Raw genomic sequence first — 15,766 nt, 5'->3', positions numbered from 1 at the left:
TTCAAGGTTCATCCCTGTTGTATTATGTATCAGTACTTTGTTCTTTCTATTGCCAGATACTACTCTATTGTGTGAACATACCTCCTTTTGTTTATCCTTTGATCAGTTGATGGACATTTGTAGTTGTTTCCACTTTGGGACTATTATGAGTAATACTGCTGTGAACATTTCTGTACAAAAGAACACATTGTATGATTCCATTTGTAAGAAATGTCTGGAGTAGGCAAATTCATGGAGAGAGGAAGTGGATTGTGGGAGAACTGGGGGGAAGGGAAAAGGGAGGATGACTCCTATTGGTTTTTTTTTTTTTTCCTCAGTGATGAAAATGTCCTAAAACTAGACAGTGGTGGTGGTTGTGCAATCCTGTGAATATGTGGAAGACCACTGAAATTTGCACTTTTCAAGGATGAATTTTACAGTGTGTGAATTATATCTCATTAAAGCTGTTCTTAAAAAAATAGGTAGAAATGTTTCATAACACATATTCACCCCATAAAGAAAGAGAACACCTGATGATTTATGTGGTTTATTGTCATAAAGGGAAGAATTAGGCGTTGAGAAGGATTTCACTGATTTTGCATTTAATCTACTTCCACTTCAGGCATAATGTGCTTCATTCTTATTTTGCTCAGCATTTGTGATTGGAGTCTTGACTCCCAGATTATTTGAAAAGCTGAGTTGAGTTTTAAAAGGCAGCAGAGACAATGGAAAAAAATGTAGATGTAACTCAAAGCTAGCAGGATTGTACCAATATTAAAAATCCAATGAAATTAACCAAGAAATTGACTCATTCAAGAATCCAGGGGCCTCTGAATGGAGATTTTGTAATTCAGAAACAGGAAAAATTAGAGCAGTTTATTTGCAGTTTTTAGGGATTCTTCTACTCCGTGAAGTTTAGTGTAATTCAGGTGTGCTGAAGTTTTCAGGAACATTAACGAATTGCTGTTAGGTGGTTTCTAGCTTATAATTAATGTGCTTCATGGTGAAGGTGGTGGTAATGACATTTTAAGTGATCTAGTGCTCATTGGATTTCATTTTTGTAGGCTATTTGCAGCTTCTTGAGTAAAACAATTTATATTCAATTTCAGAGACTGATCAATGGGCTTTTGTCCCCTTCTGGTTACCACAGAGCACTAATGGCGCTAATGGCAGCTGTCTTACAGTGACCAGAAATTACAGCTGTGTTTCTTTCAAACCCTCAGCGGCATCTCTGGGCAGCCATTTACAAATCTTCTTCCTCCTCCTTGGATTGATATGATACAACCTTGCCGTCCACCACTTCTTCCACGACTGTCCTAATCTTCCTTTTTCTCTTTATATCTGAGTTTGGATTTAAGTATAAAATGTTAACTTGGGAACATGATTCTGCTGGTGTATAATATTCAACTCTAAATCTTTATTATCTTATACATTTTTTTTCTTGAAAGAAAAAGAAACCCATTCTTTTTCTTAAATAATCTTGTTCAGTTAATAAATAAATGCAGAAAGTATGCCACTGTCCCCCAATTCACAAATTTTCTGCTCCCTCCCCAAAGAGAAATATTATTAAATTAAGCCAACTGCACTTTTTCATTCCCCCCTCCCTTTTCAGGATCCCAGGATGTCTCAGGACAGTAATAGCTTGGACCAAGAAAATCACACTGTTGTAGGAGTGTGACAAACTTCCCATGTTGGGGGTTTCTTTATGTAATGCACCTGATTTTCAAAATCCCTACGGTAATATCTGCTCTCCTGAGAACTAATCTCTCTTTACTTTTCACCAGTGTCATTTGATAAGTGGTAAGGACTGAGTGAGGAATCAGTCTCACAGGAAACACGTGAAATTAGAATACTTACCTTTCTCCTCTGAGATGCTTAAGTCATCTTCTGTAGTTCTGTTTTGTTTTTTTAAAGAAGAGAAAAAGAAAAAAAAAGAAGAGAAAAAGAAACAGGAAAAGATGTTATTGCCATGTTGCAAATGAAGGACTGTCCTGCCTTTTCTGTTTCAAAATAAAGTCTGTGTGATGTGTGTCTTAATGCTGTGTTTGTATTTTTTCCAGTCTTACCATGCTTGTTACTTTGAACTTGAGTTTCTTACTTTTCAGTTTGATATATATATATATATATATATATATATATAGTTTCAAAACTGACCTGTTTATGCTATACTAGAAGATTTTGTAATTAAAATAACAAAATTACAGTGGAGGTTTAAATCTTATGTTCTCTTACTGAGTTTCTTGGGTGTGGTAGTTGAAGGCGGTTGCTGTGGCAACACTAATGATTCTCAAACTGACTCCCACAAACCTGTTCTTCATTTCGTGACCTCTCAAGGAGAATTTTTAAAAGTTATTTTACTTCCAATTATGTATTAATCATAAAAATTAGCAAAAGCACAATCTGTATCATTTGCAGACTGTGTATCTTCTAAGTCAGCCCTACTCATGACCTCAAGTACAAAGGCTGTACCTGGTATTTTGGGGCTGGGTGTACTTTTGGTATTTTTTTGTTTTGTTGTTGGTGGTGTGTGTGTGTAATTGCTTTTGTGCTAGGGATTGCACTGGTGCTGGGGAATGAGTGACAGGGTATAGCACAGCATAGACCCTGGCACGTATCCCTTGATTCTCAGAGCCTTACTTGATGACATCTCCTTCCAGAAGGCGGCGGTAAGTAGCAATTTCCTGCTCAAGCCGGGTCTTTATGTCAAGGAGGATATTGTATTCATTGCTCTGGCGTTCTGTATCCTTCCTAATCTGCACCAGCTGGGCTTCTAGGTTGTCCATTACTCCCTGGATGGTGGCCAGTTTTCTACTGTAACGATCTTTGGTGTCCTCTAGTGTGTGCTCCAAAGTTTCTTTCTATAAGCACAAGAAAAAGGAAATGTTTCTTAGTTGAAGACTTAAGAGGTGGTTTGATTTTAATTTCTTCGAGGGGAATTCCCACAGCTGGTCACTGTGGGCATGATTCCTATTTCTAGCTTTATCCCACTCTTTCCATCTAGGCAAACTCAAGCCAGCTGCTATGACCTCTAGGGCTCTTTTGTTTGTTTTTAGCTTCACAGTCACTGTTCTCTCACTTGTGTATTGTATTCTTGTTCTCAGTATTTGCCTCCTCTCCCTGTGATTCCTCCCTCCAAGGGGAGGATTAGATTTCCTCATCCCATGGACACCAGGCTTGGTCATGTGACGTTCTTGGACTAATGAAATCCAGGTGAAATTGATAAATGCCTTTTCTGAGGAGAAGCTTTAGGAGCTGTCACATGGTCTGGCCATTGCTCTTTTCTTTCTGCTACAGCACTGGCATGCCCTGGCCAGGGTCTCTTCCCTTAGCCTTACCCCTGGAGTGGAAATGTCACGGAGCAGAGCTGCAGCCAACCTGTGATGGATGTAGTGTTGTGATAAGCCACGGTGATTTGGGGGTTGTTACATAGCATAATTCCATCAGGAGCTGACTGATCTGCTTAGTCTGGGATGTCTTTACCTCTCTTCTCCAACTACAGAGTCATCTCAGGTTTTCCCATCTAGTTGAAATGCCACTCTCTGTGGGAAGTCTTCCAGATCTTCTTGTTCCCCTGCAGCCCTGCTGCACATTACTCTTGTCCTGGATTTCTTTCTGTGTTTTAATTATAATCACTGTTTTGGCCTGTTTCCCTGCCAACTCTGCAGGGAAGAGGGGTTATTTCCTAGAGGTTTCTGCATCTCCAGACTTCTTCACACAGGCACTCAGTAAGCACACACTGCATTGAGAGTGGGAAGTTAGACGTGCTTTACCAGACTGAGGAGGGACTGGAGTTCTATCTCCAGGTTCTGGTAGGTGCGTCTCAGCTCCTTTACGTGAGCCTCAGTTTCTTTTAACTCTTCATTGCTCAGTGTGACTTGCTGCTGCAGCGCTTGAGTCTAAAGTTCAAAAAAAAAAAAATGAGTACAGAGAGAAAGTAAAGAAAATGAGTTATCTTTTTTTTTTTTTTTTTAAATGACCGCATCTACACATTTGCTTACCCTTTGGAATTATGCTCTTACCTGTTTCTCAAACTGCTCTTTGGCCTTCTGAAGGTTCTCCTGGGCTATCACTTCATACTTCTGCCTCATTTCATTCATGGTGGTGCCAAGGTTCAGGCATGGAGCAGCATCCAGTTCTACACTGACAGTGTTGCCCAGGTGTTTCCGTAGGCTATCCACTTCCTGCAAGAGGGAACATCCTGATTATAGTCTGAAGCATGTTCTCACATGAGTCTGAGCAGAAAAGCTGAAAGTCTTAGGGCTTCCTTCATTGGAGACGAGTGAAAAAGAAAGACAGTAACTTAGGTAGGGCTTATGCTAGTCCAGGGACGACTCCATCATTGAACCCTGACTGCTCACACCATTATTATGGTTACTTTCTTTACCAACCTGTCCCTATCAGTTATCATTATTAGAGTCATTCTGTCATTCCCAACACCACTTCCGAATACTTCCTTACCTCCTGATGTTCTTTTCTGAGAATATCCAGGTCTTTACTCAGTTCTTTAATTTGAATCTCCAAGTCTGTTCTAGTTAGGGATAGATCACCCAAGACCTTGTTCAGGCCACGGATATCACCCTCCACTGTGAGGTGTAGTGCCCTTTCAGTCTCATACCTGTGAATTAATTGGTACACAGAGATAGTTGAGTCCTTTTGAAACTATTATAGAAGAGAGCGTCTTAATATAATGAGATATTTTTATGTGGTATATAAGGATTGATTTCAATACATCGTGTCCCTCTTTATACATTCCAAAAATGTTCATGAGAACCTAGGAATCAGATAATTTGTTCCATAATATAATCTTCCTAATTTGGAGTGATTGGTTAAAAAAAAAAAAAGGCAATCTGAAATAACTCTTAAAAGTTTCTAAAGTCTAGAATATATTTTAAAAGAAATAAAAAATATTTTTCTTTAATTAATGTGTCAGCAAAGGATTCTCATTATTGATATTAAGCAATGGTTAGATTTACTTAGTGAATGCACAGGATCAGTTTATTTTTCTTATTTTGTAAGCAGATGCATCCAAAGTGAATTATCTCAAAGAATTCATGATTCTCCCCTACGATCTCATATACTCTCATTTTTTTTTTTAAGTCGCAAAACTTTAAAAAATGATAATGCAATGGAACATTCAGGTGCTGACTTAGTAAAACTGGAATTAATGAATGTTTACTGCTTTAATCTTTGGATCTGCTTTCCCCTTTCCTTCTTTTTGATCCCTTGTAGCATTCGAATGCTACCCTTCAAAACCACAAAGGACATTTTAGTACCAAGGCATTGTACACATTCAGAATGGGAAAGCCCTAGCATAGGGGCCATTTATGAGGAACAGCTGCGATCACATGTAGTGTGATATGGTTACAAGAGAGTGAACACAGTCTGAGCTGGTTTAATCGTTGTCTTAGTTCTTTGGTTTGTCAGACTCTGTTATAAAACACCAGCAAACTCAGAGGTATCAAAGGTCACCCCCTAGAACTTGGTCCATACACTTTCAGGCACTCGAAGGAGTACGGATGAGTCAGTCGGAGAATCATCACACGTAAACACAGGACTCGCTTTAGATAACAAAAGGACCCTACTGCAGAAGGGGAGTTTTATATTGCTTTGGTATTACTCCAAAGGGCAGAATTAGGTTCAATGGGTGGGAAAGTAGATGTAGGGTTACTAAAAAAGAATGTTATAGCAACCAGAGCTAACCAGCGGAAACAAGAGTAGTTACTGGAGGTGTTCAGTTTCACAATGGGTGACAAAATCTTAGGAATGCGGGAGAGAGAAGTGTAGCCCTGCGTGCTAGGTTGGACCAGATACCTCCTAACCTCCTTCAAACTCCCAGATTCTGAAAGTACTTAAGGTAGCTCCTTTACCAACAAGAATGTGGAAAGCTGAGTATCGTGAAGGGCTACTAAAAGGAATCCTTTTTCAGGAAGGTTTACCATGGTGTTAGAACCTACTTCAGCTTGAAGTCCTCAGCAGCCAATCTGGCATTATCAATTTGTAGGACGCAATGCGCATTTTCCAGTTGTACCTTTTTAATCTGGAAAGTATATGAGAAAGAATGACATTTTCAACCAGACAGGAGTTTCGCATGATCGAGTGCGGTCCTCAGATACAAACACTATTCTATCAAAGATGATGTTCATTTCAAGAATTTCCAAGCCTGGGTGGTTCAGTGGATTAAAGCCTCTGCTTTCAGCTCAGGTCATGATCCCAGGGTCCTGGGATAGAGCCCCCCTCATCGGGCTCTCTGCTTAGCAGGGAGCCTGCTTCCTCCTCTCTCTCTCTGCCTACTTGTGATCTCTGTCTGTCAAATAAATACATAAAATCTTAAAAAAAAAAAAAGAAAATGGGAAGAGTAATGATATGGTCATTTAACATAGTGGAGTCATAAAATATAACTCTGGTCTCCAGGATTTAGTGAACTTAATGGTTTTATAAAAGGAAAGTTTCATTCAACTTGAGCCATCAAACTTTATTGAGTGGCTTCCCTTTGATTCTTCTTAGAAAATTCTGCTTAGAATATTCTCGTTAGCCCTTCTCACTTGGTGAACTGCTTCTCTTCCACATCTCGCCTTAGACATCATTGCTTCAAGGAAGCCTCAGTGATTTCCTCGAGACAGAATTAGATGAACTCTTGTGTTCTCATTGCCCTACATAACCCTTCTTGGTAGCATTTATCCCTCTCTGTGGTTTATATGCTGCCTTTGTCTGTGTCTGTTTCCCCCTAAATCACATTATGTTCAGCATCATATTCCTCAATGCCAAGCACGGGGCCCAGCGCTTAGTATGTACTAAATATTGACTGAATGAATGGACACCTGTTATGCAAGCCTTGTGCTAGGCACTGAGCTGTCAGGATGGATAAGCCCTTGATCTTAAAAACGGGATTACCCTAATGGGTGAGTTTTCTGTGATGCATATGGATCTTGTCTGCTTGTAGAAGGTATTACAGTGACATGTCTCTTTCAGCAGATCCAGTCCCGGAGAGAGCTGCTCTCATAGACTGAGTCTGCCTGGCTAAATGGAGTAGATGGCTGTGTCTATGTGTTTGGGCTGATCCAAAGTAGATTCAGAAACAGGAATCATGAGACAGGGAAGAATGGTTTGCTGGTTTTGAACGTTTTTAGTGGGAGCCTGAGAAGAATGACCTCTTGGTAGAAAGACAATTTAGACACCTTTGCCTCACCTCCTCCTAGTTTCTGAGACCCCCAAAATAACTTCCAGTGGAACCTGGTTCAGATTGCACTGATGTCTAATAAAAGTGCAAGAAAAAGAGACTTGCTGGTAAGGAAGTGGTCTTTGTTCTAAAGGAATATGAATGTTAAAATAGAAATGGAAGGGATTCTTTCCTTGATAAGATAAGAAATTGAAAGAGCAAATGCCCCTGTCATATCTGGACTTTTCAATTGGGAGCAAAGTCCACTTCCTTTATTGCATGTGATTGATAAAACAGAACTCCACCTTCGTGGGAGAAGGTTGTTATTTGATTGCAACAAATTTGAACTGGGGGCAATAGAACATCTTGTCATTGTAGAAGTGGTTTCTGAACTGCTTGTGATGATGGTGATGGTGAGATCATTAAATAGGGCATTTAAAAATCTGCATGTCATTCAGGTGCCTGGGTGGCTCAGTCGGTTAAGCAGCTGACTCTTGATTTCGGCTCAGGTCATGATCTCAGGGTCCTGGGATTGAGCCCTACATAGGGATCCGCCCTCAGTGGAGAGTCTTCTTGATATTCGCTCTCCTTCTCCCTTTGCCTCTCCCCCTGCTCTCTCTCTCTCACTCAAAAATAAATGAATTTTCAAAAAAATATTTTATTTATTTATTTATTTCACACACACACACACACACACACACACACACAGAGTGTGTGTGTGCACAAGTAGGCAGAGTGGCAGGCAAAGGAAGAAACAGGCTCCCTGCTGAGCAGAGAGCCTGATTGGGGCTCGATCCCAGGAATCTAGAATCATGACCTGAGGCAAAGGAAGACGCTAACCAACTGAGCCATCCAGGTGCCCCTCAAATATAGATAAATCTTTAAAAAAAGTCTGGATGTCATTAATACCTATTTCCCTTCCCCTTATTTCCACCCTGGATCACTTTGTCATTGAAATTTATAATATAGTATCTTAATACTTATATTAAACTATTTATATAAATTAAAGGAGGAACATCTCTAAGTTGACTGGGAATTCAAAAGTTAATGAGAACTGGGTGAAAAAAAACCTGAGATTTATAATCACATAAAAATTTTAGCTCTTTACAGAAAAAAAAGTGTTTATTATCCATTTAGACTTGTTCTGATAAACTGTGACAAAATACAGATTATATTTTCCTGTTTTCCATTTTAAAAGTGAAAAAAATATTTACAGTCATCCAATTATATATTCAGCTACTCCAGCACTAACAGTAGATGGTAGAATGCACCATTTTTATAGATGCAGCATTTCAGCCTAACTGCTTTATAATATCCGTTGGCATATATCCTGCAGCCCAACGTGGAATAAAAAACACCGGAGTCATCCCTTACCTGATTTTGCAGCTCTTCTATTTGTTGGTAATACGCACTGTGGTCCCTGGTGCCGGGCGTGTTTGTTTCATACCACTGCTTAATCTGCAATTCAAGTTTGGCATTGGACTTTTCCAGGGACTGCACTTTTGCTAGGTAGTTTGCTAGGCGTTCATTTAGGTTCTGCATGGTCATCTTCCCATTACCAACAAACAGGTCTCCACCGGAGGGATCACCTCCATAGCTCATCATATGTCTGGAGTTCGAGATGCGGATGCCCTGACCTCCAGCTCCCCCATAGACGCTGGGTGCAGCTGCAAGGTACTGCATGGCCCCCTTCCTATGTGTGGAGCCGCTCACGCTGATTGCGGGGCCCTCTGAGGAGGAACTCAGACCTCTGTGGAGGCTTCTGTGAGTGAAATCCATTGGGGATCTGAGGAGGGAGCACCTGTAGCTTCTGGATGGCTGGAACAGCTGTCTCCTGGTGGTGGATGAGCTGAGCTTTTATAGAGTTCCGAGGAAAGAAACACCTCCTCTGCTGACCTCTCACCTTTGGATTGACACCACTGTCTACAGTACCTTGCTTTGTATTTTCTTTTTCCCTTTGTACAGCAGTCTATTTAATTTCATTCCAGAAATTACCACTAGAGGCATTTCTTGGAGGCTTTTCTCAGGGGCTAGTCCTTTTTTTAAACAGAGGCAACAAAAGGGAAACCAGGAAGATGTATTCTTTTAGCCTATGCACCTGCCTTGGCAGATTTTTTTTTGTTCTAATATACACATAAAGAATATTGGCAAATGCTTTGAATAATTTAGGTTCCTAAAAAGACAGATGTGAGTGCATAATAGTTACACTGGTGATCAAGAACAATGTTTTAAAATCTATTTGTCTTTTTCTTTTTGGTGAGAACATTTAAGTTCTATTCTTTATTGGTAAATTTCTAGTGTACAGTACAGCATTATCAACTGTAGTCACCATATTTTACATTAGATCCTCAGACCTTACTCATCCTAAAACTGAAAGTTTGTATCCTTTTTTTTTTTTTGCAATTATAAAGAGGGTTGTTTACTGTTGAATTATGTTTAATGTTAAAGAATCTACATTCCATCAACAGACAAACAAGATAAATATAAAGGCTTTTTTTATGCCAGACTTCTTTTTTTTTCATATATATTTTTTAAATTTACTTTCAGCATAACAGTATTCATTGTTTTTGCACCACACCCAGTGCTCCATGCAATCAGAGCTCTCTCTAATACCCACCACCTGTTTCCCCCAACCTCCCACCCCCGCCGCTTCAAACCCCTCAGATTGTGTTTCAGAGTCCATAGTCTCTCATGGTTCACCTCCCCTTCCAATTTCCCCCAACTCCCTTCTTCTCTCTAACTCCCCATGTCCTCCATGCTATTTGTTATGCTCCACAAATAAGTGAAGCCATATGATAATTGACTCCCTCTGCTTGACTTGTTTCACTCAGCATAATCTCTTCCAGTCCCGTTCATGTTGCTACAAAAGTTGGGTATTCATCCTTTCTGATGGAGGCATAATACTTCATCAGGTATATGGACCACATCTTTCTCATCCATTCGTCGGTTGAAGGGCATTTTGGTTCTTTCTACAGTTTGGCGACCGTGGCCATTGCTGCTATAAACATTGGGGTACAGATGGTCCTTCTTTTCACGACATCTGTATCTTTGGGGTAAATACCCAGTAGTGCAATTGCAGGGTCATAGGGAAGCTCTATTTTTAATTTCTTGAGGAATCTCCACACTGTTCTCCAAAGTGGCTGCACCAACTTGCATTCCCACCAACAGTGTAAGAGGGTTCCCCTTTCCCCACATCCCCTCCAACACACGTTGTTTCCTGTCTTGCTAATTTTAGCCATTCTAACTGGTGTAAGGTGATATCTCAATGTGGTTTTAATTTGAATCTCCCTGATGGCTAGTGATGATGAACATTTTTTCATGTGTCTGATAGCCATTTGTATGTCTTCATTAGAGAAGTGTCTGATCATATCTTCTGCCCATTTTTTGATATGATTATCTGTTTTGTATGTGTTGAGTTTGAGGAGTCCTTTATAGATCCTGGATATCAACCTTTTGTCTGTACTGTCATTTGCAAATATCTTCTCCCATTCCGTGGGTTGCCTCTTTGTTTTCTTGACTGTTTCCTTTGCTGTGCAGAAACTTTTGATTTTGATGAAGTCCCAAAAGTTTATTTTTGCTTTTGTTTCCTTTACGTTTGGAGACATATCTTGAAAGAAGTTGCTGTGGCTGATATTGAAGAGATTACTGCCTATGTTCTCCTCTAGGATTCTGATGGATTCCTGTCTCACATTGAGGTCTTTTATCCATTTTGAGTTATCTTTGTGTACGGTGTAAGAGAATGGTTGAGTTTCATTCTTCTACATATAGCTGCCCAGTTTTCCCAGCACCATTTATTGAAGAGACTGTCTTTTTTCCACTGTATATTTTTTCCTGTTTTGTCAAAGATTATTTGACCATAGAGTTGAGGGTCCATATCTGGGCTCTCTACTCTGTTCCACTGGTCTATGTGTCTGTTTTTATGCCAGTACCATGCTGTCTTGGTGATCACAGCTTTGTAGTAAAGCTTGAAATCAGGTAACGTGATGCCCCCAGTTTTATTTTTGCTTTTCAACATTTCCTTAGTGATTTGGGGTCTCTTCTGATTCCATACACATTTTAGGATTATTTTCTCCAGCTCTTTGAAAAATACCGGAGGAATTTTGATCGGAATGGCATTAAAAGTACAGATTGCTCTAGGCAGTATAGACATTTTAACAATGTTTATTCTTCCGATCCGAGAGCATGGAATGGTCTTCCATCTTTTTGTGTCTTCTTCAATTTCTTTCATGAGTGTTCTGTGGTTCCTCGAGTACAGATCCAATTTGTATCCTTTCACCTCTCCCTATTTCTCTTACCCCCCAGGCCCTGGCAACCACTGTTCCTATGAGTTTGATATTTTTTCTTATCTTAAGATTCTGTATATAAATGATATGCAGTATTTGTCTTTTTCTGTCTGGCTTATTTCACATAGCATAATGCCCCTGGGCATCTATCTATGTTGTAGCAAATGGCAGGGTTCCCTTATTTTATGTGACTGAATAATATTTCGGGGTGTGTGTGTGTGTGTGATCTTTATCTTTTCATCCTTTTGTGGATCCTTAGGTTGTTTCTATATCTTGGCTACTGTGGATAATACTGCAATGAACATAGGAGTGCAGATACCCTTGAGTGATTTTATCTCTTTTGGATATATACTGAGAAATGGGATTGCTGGATCATATGATAGTTCTATATTTTATGTTTGAGGAATGTTTGTGTAATTTTCCATAGTGGCTGCACCACTTTACATTCCCAGCAACAGCGCACAAGGATTCCCTTTTCTCCACATCCTCACCAATATTTGCTATCTCCTGTGTTTTTAATGATGACCACTCTAATATAAAGAGGTATTATCTAATTGTGGTTTTGATTCACATAAAAACAGGGGTTTATAAGTATGGATAATCACTCTTCAAAATCTCTCTTTTATGCTTTGTTTTTGTTTTTAAGTTTATCCCTGTTTAGAGGTTTTATTTTATAAAACTATTAAAATATTTTTTCTATAAAACCTCAGGTATTTAAAACAGGAGTGAAACATTTATACATTTGAAGATATAGTTTGAGGAAGTGAATTAAGCTAATTTAGGTGAGTGGTAGATAGATGATTTTGAACTCCCTCCCCTGCCCCAATGCTAGTGTTTTAAGACCAGGTAAAGTTTTAAAATGTAAATTTAAATTTTTCAGTCACTGCCTGGCTTGAGGTCTTATTCTCTGAAAACGAAATGAATAGTATTGTGTTTTGCACCTGACCTGGTGCATGGAGTCTCTCTCCCCCGTTTTAAGGTCAGCTCAGCACCTACCATGAGACAGATTGCTTGCTCCATCCATTCTGAAACTACAGCTGCTCCCTCCTAGAATCTCTAGTGGATTTCACTGGCAGAAGTTTTCACGGAAGCCTGATCTTCCCAAGGGGTCCACAGGCTCACGGGATCAGCAGAGCAATGTATAGGCAGGGTGTATGTGTGGGGCCTACACCCAGCCTCTGTGGTTGGGCTGGAAGCCTCTGTAGGTGTATAGACATCCAGACACATGGTGAGCTCTGGGTGTGATCTCACCAGTGGAGCTCTGATAACCATTGTCGAACCAAATGGAATGGTCTTGTTCTTCCTCAGTCAAAATCCCTGGCCCCAAAAATTCACTGAAACATTTAAATTGTTTTCTTAATCAGGTCACATATTTCAAAGGGTTGGAGAAGTTAAAAAAACATCTCATTAATTTTCATTCTGATGCTTTAATTGAGGTTTGTATATGATTAAAACAAGTAAGCAGACAAACAAATTAAAAAAAAAAAAAAGAAGAAATCTAAAAAAGGCATCTCCAAAATCTCTGCACATTCTTTCTTAAGAATTTGGAATATACTTTTTTAGTGGCCCAACAAGATGGCTTTTCACATTTGAGTTTGAGTTTTTTTGGTTAATCTTTTTTTTTTTTTAAACAAACATCCTTTTTCTAATATAACATAAGACTATATATTATAGTATTTTAATATATATATTATATACTATAATATATGTACTATCTATATATATTATAAGACTATATTATTTCTCTCTTATAAGCAGCGTACTTTAAAATAATATTTTGTGTTAGATTTTGCTTCAGTTACATTTAAATTGGGAGAGTTAAATCTACTTCATGCTCTTGATGATATATGTGTGGGTAACTCTTACTGTGTTTTCATTCATTTAAATTGCCATCAGTCAACTTTCAGAGTGTTCACCACCAGTGACTGAGCATGTAGTACGCAGACCTTGCTATTTGTTACCAAGCTTTAAATTACTTTGTAAATAGCTGTCACAGCTAAAATCTTCAATGAACCTTTTATAAACACATGAATTGTATTCTTTTATATATGTGTTTTCACAAAGTAATATCTTTTGTTTTTGCTTGATGGGGGGGAATGAGGTCTTTTGATTAAAACCATTGGAAAACTGTACTGTTTAAATTACACAAGTTTTGCAGTGAGTTGGTTTCAGCTAAGAGTTTAAATACACTAACACATATGATCAAGGTGTGCAGAAGCATTATTTAAATTAAGAGTTAGCTCTTTCTAAGAGCTAGGGATATCAGTACAGTTATTAAACATGATAATTTGTCTTTTCTTCTTTAGCACAATTATTCCTTATGGCTGGACACAGTTTAAGTGAAACAGTTGAAGTCTCATTAAAATCATTAACATAATTTTTAACTTTTTGGAAAAATAACTGTGTTATTCCACCAGTTTTTGGCTAGTATTTGTAGGTTTTTTGAGATCTCAAATTTAAACTAAAATATAATATAGGAGGGCTTTTATTATTTTTAATTAAAGTATGATTGACATAGAGTGCTATACTAGTTTCAGGTGTACAACGTAATGATTCACAATTCTGTTATTATGGGGTTCAGTCATCCGATCTAGAAAAATTTTTGTTGTGAAGATTTCCACATATTTATTTCAGGGCAGGAGAAATTTCCAGCTCCTCTGCCACTTTGAATTTTATGCTCTGGTAGATTATTATAATTTGTAATGTGGCCAGAGAAAACCAGGCTATATTTCATAGCCATTAATTTTTCTGAATTATACCAGAGGACCAGATACAGATTGTGTTGACTCTTGTTCATACACAAGTTATTCAAAAGTTAGAGCCCCTGCTATTCCAGACTGTGGGTGACAGCACCTATAAATAAATATTTATTAGATCTCCACTTCGTTATACTAAGAGGAGATAGATTTTGACCTCTGAGACAGAGTCTGCTGAGGGTGTTAATGATTAATATTAAGTATGACCAGTCATTTGGAAAGTTATTATAAGCACTACATAGCCAGAGGGTTTTCAATTTTTTTTCCCCCAAAAGGGACAAAGTACCACAGCCCGGATGTGATACATACAGAATCTGCAGTCTCTGGTGGGGTGTGGGGCTGTCTTGCCCAGACTTCTCAGGTAGGGTCTATTGCTCTCATTGGTTGAGGAGGATGACATGTAGTAACGGTGGGTGTTTTTGAGCATTGTGGCTCTAGATACCATACAAAGCTAATTCAGAAAAAAACATGGCCTCTGTGTTTAAAACCCGGTGTACTTAATGAAATGGTTACAAGGGAAATGATGTGGAAAGGAATAAAGTATTTCCATATTTAAAAAATGGGAATTTTAATTCTCTCAGACATAATTACATATACAAAAGTATACATATACATATATACATAATTACATCTACAAAAGCACAAAAGTGCTTACAAAAGTTCCAGATTCATTAAAGATATAAATGTGAAAGGTAAAAATTATACCATATTTAGACAAAGATAGAGAATAGTATCTCTAGGAATCAGGGTAAAGGAATATTTCTTAAACAAGACACAAAAAATGTGAACAATGATATTAATTTAACAATTTTTGCTCATTAAAGGACTCGACAGTTATGATAGGAAGAGCCCCAAAGGGTGAGCAGTTATAATACATGTAACTGACAAGGAATTAGTTTCCAGAATATGCAAGGAATACCTACAAAAAAATAAGAAAGAGGAAAAAAAACAACCCAGTGAGAAAGTGGGCAAAAATGTGAATGGATGCCCAGAAGAGGAAAGTTGAATAGCATATGTCACGCCTGCCAACTGGAATAAATTAGAAGGATGGATAAGGGGAATTCTTATCCACTAGTAGTCGCTGTGTAAATAGGTACAGTTACTTTGGAAAACAGTTTGAGCTAATCTCAGAACAGTGAGCGTGAATATGCCTATCATCCAGTAATTTCATTCCTAGGTACCTATTCCAGAGATAGTCATACAAGAATATTCACAGAAGCATTATTCATAATACTAACACACACACACACACACACACACACACACACACACTTGAAACAGCCCTAATGTTCATCAGCAGTAGAATGAATAAATACATTGACAGGTATTCACACAATGGTATACAATGCAGCAGTTTGAAATGGACAAAGTACATCCTTCACATGGATGGATCTAAAAAGCATGTCTAATGAAAGGACACAAAATAATGTTTTCAGGTCAATCAATTGATATAAGTCACAAAAACAGGCAAAACTAAATCATGTATGATTAAGGGATATACATGCAGATCATGTGGTAGATTGCAAGCAACAGTCACAAAGTACACACCCTCTTAGAGTTTGAGGGGCATCTGGACCATTGACATTTTTTGA

General features: G+C 38.5%; 1 protein-coding gene across 1 annotated transcript; it reads right to left on the bottom strand.

Annotated features, from left to right (window-relative positions):
* Positions 1-563: 563 nt before the first annotated feature.
* On the bottom strand, positions 564-8,914 carry KRT20 (keratin 20). The gene is made up of 8 exons (XM_059379266.1): positions 8,510-8,914; positions 5,934-6,016; positions 4,438-4,594; positions 3,999-4,160; positions 3,750-3,875; positions 2,617-2,837; positions 1,837-1,874; positions 564-1,320 (listed from the first exon to the last, which is right to left on the bottom strand). Exons 1-8 carry the CDS (start codon positions 8,912-8,914, stop codon positions 1,223-1,225), a joined length of 1,290 nt encoding a protein of 429 aa, XP_059235249.1. The 3' UTR covers positions 564-1,222.
* Between the last annotated feature and the right edge of the window lie 6,852 nt (positions 8,915-15,766).

This window comes from Mustela nigripes, chromosome 16 (genome assembly GCF_022355385.1).
Source record: "Mustela nigripes isolate SB6536 chromosome 16, MUSNIG.SB6536, whole genome shotgun sequence".
In the NCBI taxonomy this organism is placed as follows: domain Eukaryota; kingdom Metazoa; phylum Chordata; class Mammalia; order Carnivora; family Mustelidae; genus Mustela; species Mustela nigripes.
Note: the sequence above shows the minus strand (reverse complement) of the source record. Positions and strands in the feature narration are given on the sequence as shown.